Source organism: Dipodomys ordii, unplaced genomic scaffold, assembly GCF_000151885.1.
Source record: "Dipodomys ordii isolate 6190 unplaced genomic scaffold, Dord_2.0 Scaffold3, whole genome shotgun sequence".
NCBI lineage: Eukaryota > Metazoa > Chordata > Mammalia > Rodentia > Heteromyidae > Dipodomys > Dipodomys ordii.
In genome coordinates, this window is record NW_012267219.1 from 8,546,532 (window position 1) to 8,550,687 (window position 4,156).

General features: G+C 42.5%; 1 protein-coding gene across 1 annotated transcript in view; it reads right to left on the bottom strand.

Moving 5' to 3' along the window:
- Positions 1 to 429: 429 nt before the first annotated feature.
- The window catches only part of Grip1 (glutamate receptor interacting protein 1), a 169,088-nt gene continuing 165,361 nt past the window's right edge, over positions 430 to 4,156 (bottom strand). Inside the window, exon 24 of the mRNA XM_013018571.1 lies at positions 430 to 660. Within this exon, the coding sequence (XP_012874025.1) occupies positions 430 to 660 (231 nt within the window). The remainder of the gene's footprint in view (positions 661 to 4,156) is intronic.

Sequence of the window (4,156 nt, forward strand, 5' to 3'; positions counted from 1 at the left end):
TGATTTCAAAGTGAATTAAGGGAATTATCGTAAGAGAACATTTTTCTTTTTTTTTTAAACAGACATTTCTTTTTGTAAAAAGTGATAGATGAACTGGTAAAAAATACTCCTTTGATGTTAATTTATGGGGAGGGGTGGTCTGTTTTTCTGTTTTTCCTTTTTTTTTTTCTTTTTTCTTTTTTTTTCTCTACCATTGGGCCTGGCATGGAATTGCCTACCTTATTACCATAGTGATTGGTCACCAAAAAAGAAACCTCTTCAAGTTGAAAAGGGAGTGAACATGAGCCATGAGAGAGATTTAAAAGACCCCTGTGCTTGTAGTCAATGCCGTATGATTATCTGTGCTTCAAATGTCACAGAAATCTCAGAGGGATTTTTTTTTTAGCACCATGTAGATATTGTCTTTTGTCTTGCTTTATAAAAGTGTTGCTATAAGGTATTAGTGGGCTCTCGTGTCTCTAGATTACCACCGTGACTAGGCTGCTGGAAGAAAGCACTGTTTTGTTCACTCCAGTCTCCTCCAGGTAGACTCTGCTGCTCTATGGACTTCTGGGAAGCCAGCGGGTTTCTACTAATAACCAGGTCCAGCTTATTTCCAGATTCCGCTATGAGAGGCACCACAAGGCAGCAGTCAAAGTCCCTTGTCCGGACATGATTAACCTGGAAGATCATAGAGAGACAATGTGGAATTATGATTGTAGCCATAATCCCCCAAGCCCAGAGAGCACATGAGGCAAATCAATTGATTTTGAATGTCATACCCCAGGCAGAGAAGTCCCCCTCCTTGCTCTGACTACACTGAGACACGGCTGTGGGCTCACTAATCACTCCGTGCAAGCCCCTCACGAGCAGGACAAGGGCACATTCTGCCGTCTCTATGCCGAGGACCGTGCTCATGCTGAGTGGTTGCCTTGCCCTTGCAGTGTGGGGCGGTGGTTGAATTCTGCCTCCAGCGTACAGGTGAAGAAAGCAAGACACTGAGATGTTAAAGAGTTGATAAAATCAGGGACTCTCCAGCATTCCAGGCAGCCTGGCTGATTCTAGGCCTCCGCTCTCAGCATGACTCCGAACTACCTGGCTTAATGTGAGCTGGCTCCCTCCTCAGCCTTCCTATGTGCTCATTCCTTTACCAATGACACTTCTGAAAACCCCTTACATTTTACCCCTACTCTTGACTTCATTCTCTCCATCTCTAAGATCTAGGGTTGGCCATTTGTACTAATGGTAGATGACCCCACTGTCAAATCTCAGCACAATCTTGAGGCTCAGCCTCCTTGGCCTTTAGTATTTGCTGCTCTGGACACATACTGGTCCTTTTACTCTTGCTATGTCAGGAATGTGATATAGCAAAGGTGGCAAAGTCCTAGCTGATGGCTAGCTAGGGTAATAAGTAATAACTTACTGACATCTGCTTTTATGGATAGGTTGTGTACCCCTGCTTTTCCTGCTACTTCCTTAAATAGGCCATTCAGACATTTGCCCTGGGACTTGAACTTACCCATGCTCTATTCCCTAAGCAGCGTAAACTGAGAGTTATAGCCTTTCTTTGTGTGTGTGTGTGTGTGTGCGCGCGCGCATGTATACATGCCTGTACTTGGGCTTGAACTTAGCTTCTTGCTCTCACTTGGCTTTTTTGATCAAGTCACACTTCTATTTCTGGCTTCCTTTGGTGATTAACTGGAGATAAGAGTCTCACAGACTTTCCTGACCCAGCTGACTTCTTTGAACTGTGATTCTCACATGTCAGCTTCCAGAGTAGCAAGGACTACTGGTGTGAGCCACTAGTGTGTAGCTACCTCTGTTGACTCTTCATCCCTGTCTGGTGTGGCCCTGGAAGAGAGGGCTGCCCCAATTCAGGAGCCCTTTTTCACCCAAGATCTGTTGATGAACATACTTGAATTTAGGCACTACTGCTATGATGCACTTCAGTGTTTCGAAACTGAAGACCTAGGGGCTGCCCCAGGCCTAGTTTCCCCCAAGATGCTGAGGAAATTAAAAGATGAGTCCCAATATGAGAACCAGGCTATCTATCTATCTATCTATCTATCTATCTATCTATCTATCTATCTATCTATCTATCTATCTATCTATCTATCTATAATCTATCTATCTATCCATCTATCTATCTATCACCTATCACAAGTATAAACTGCTCAGGTGCCACACAAGAGCTTCAGAGCTCTGGCAATGGAAGTCAGTCTCTCCTGTGAGGAGTCTTCTGGTTGCAGGTCAGACAACTAGGCATTAAACTATCCATCATGAAAGGAATGCTGAATACACATATCCCACTCCCTTGGCTACCCATCAGGTCAGGGTTCTCAAAACATTTGGTTCTCATGACACACTGTTTTATAGTCTCCCACCATTTCTACTGTTTGCTCAGTCTTTTCCTGCCTAGACTGCTTCTTGTCCTTTAACTTTTTTATTGTTACAATTCTATCCATGCTCGTTACAATTCTTCTATCCATGCTTTCTTCTTTTCTTACTATAAGATGGGTCATAGGCAGCTTTAAACCATTGCCTTCAGCATCCAAACTCTTTAGTGCTGGCTCTAAATTTCTAAGCAACAGATCCAGCCTGTTAATTGCTTCCCAAGGCTGCTCTGTCAGAATGTGCTGAAGCTAAGAAAGCCTGAATGAGTCTGAAACAGGTTATCTATTCACCCTTTCCCTGCCTCATGCTCTCCTTGCCTGTGATTTTTTTGCTTCTCACCATATCTCCATCTTGTCTTAAGTTACATATTACAGCATTAAGAAATTACCACGCCTCTAGAATAAGGTTTGAGAGTTTTCTCGTGGCAATCAAGGCTCTTCACCATCTGAAGCCAGTCTCCTTTTATGTCTTTAACTTGTTGAAGCCAGTCTCCTTTTATGTCTTTAACTTGTGTGAAAGTAGGTCTGGCTCCAACTTGTAGAGCTGGAAGGTCTTACTTATAGAGGCTTAGGAACTTTCCCCAGTTGTTAATTCAGCAATTACTAGACTGTCCATGGAAAACAAAGTATCCTCCAACTCTAGGACAAGACTGATTGCTTCATTGCCAAGACAAAAAAAACCCTCAGCACTGGTACTGGACTTATCCAGTTGATGAATGACAACTTGTTTCAGCCTCATGTGATGAGAGCCAATTATTAGTGACAGACTCATTTCAGTTGAACATGTTTCTCAAGGTGATGTCAACCTACTCTTTTGCTTGCAAATGTTCTTCCTAAAAAAAAAACCTGTGCATAAAAGCAGGAATTTGCTTTGCCAAAGTGAAACGAAACCTCTGCTAATACTACATTAAAATTTAAGGTTCAGATATTAAGATTTTAAGGTGCATGATAATACTACACTAAATTTTTTAGTTTCCTCTTTGTACTATTAATGTATGCCAATAAAAAGGAGAAAAGATTTGGCTTCAGATATTGTGTGAGATAACTGAGATATCAGGCACTGTATAATGGCCGGTGAGTGAATAAGCGCCAGCTCTTGTACAATCTGTTGGGAAGCTTACAGGACTCAGACAGCTGTAACAATATAAGCTCTGCAAAACTTCTGTCCTATACAGAATATGGGATATGTGTATTGATAAAGAAGAATAAGAAGAAATTGGCCAACTAAGACATTGAGAAGAAGTAATCTAAACCAGTAGTTTTCAACCTGGCTGCTCCCTGTTGGGGAGGTGAAGAAGCTCAATGGTTTTGCTTCCTCCTCCTAAAGATGCTGACTTAAGTGGTCTAAAATCTGGTCTGGTCACTAAGATAAATTCTCCAAGTGATTGTATGTATCAGCCAAGGTTGAGAACCACTGATTTGAGTGAGGACAACAGGATAAGTTAGAGTTGGGCTGTCAGGGAGTAGGGAACAGAACCATGCTTCTGGAAATGGGAACAGAAGATTGCAATGTTCAGATCCACATGCTTGTATTTTTTTTTAAGTGATACTAACTGCTTATGCGACAGGCATTGATTTTAGGATGAAAAATAGAGTGATGAGTAAAATCCTTGCCTTCATGGAATGAAATTCATACGGGCGGGGCTGGGAAGGTGGCTCAGTGGTAGAGCGCTTGCCTTGCATGCCAGAGGCCCTGGGTTCCATTCCTCAGCACCACATAAGCAAAAAGAAAAAAGCCGGAAGTAGTGCTGTGGCTCAAGTGGTAGAGTGCTAGCCTTGAGCTG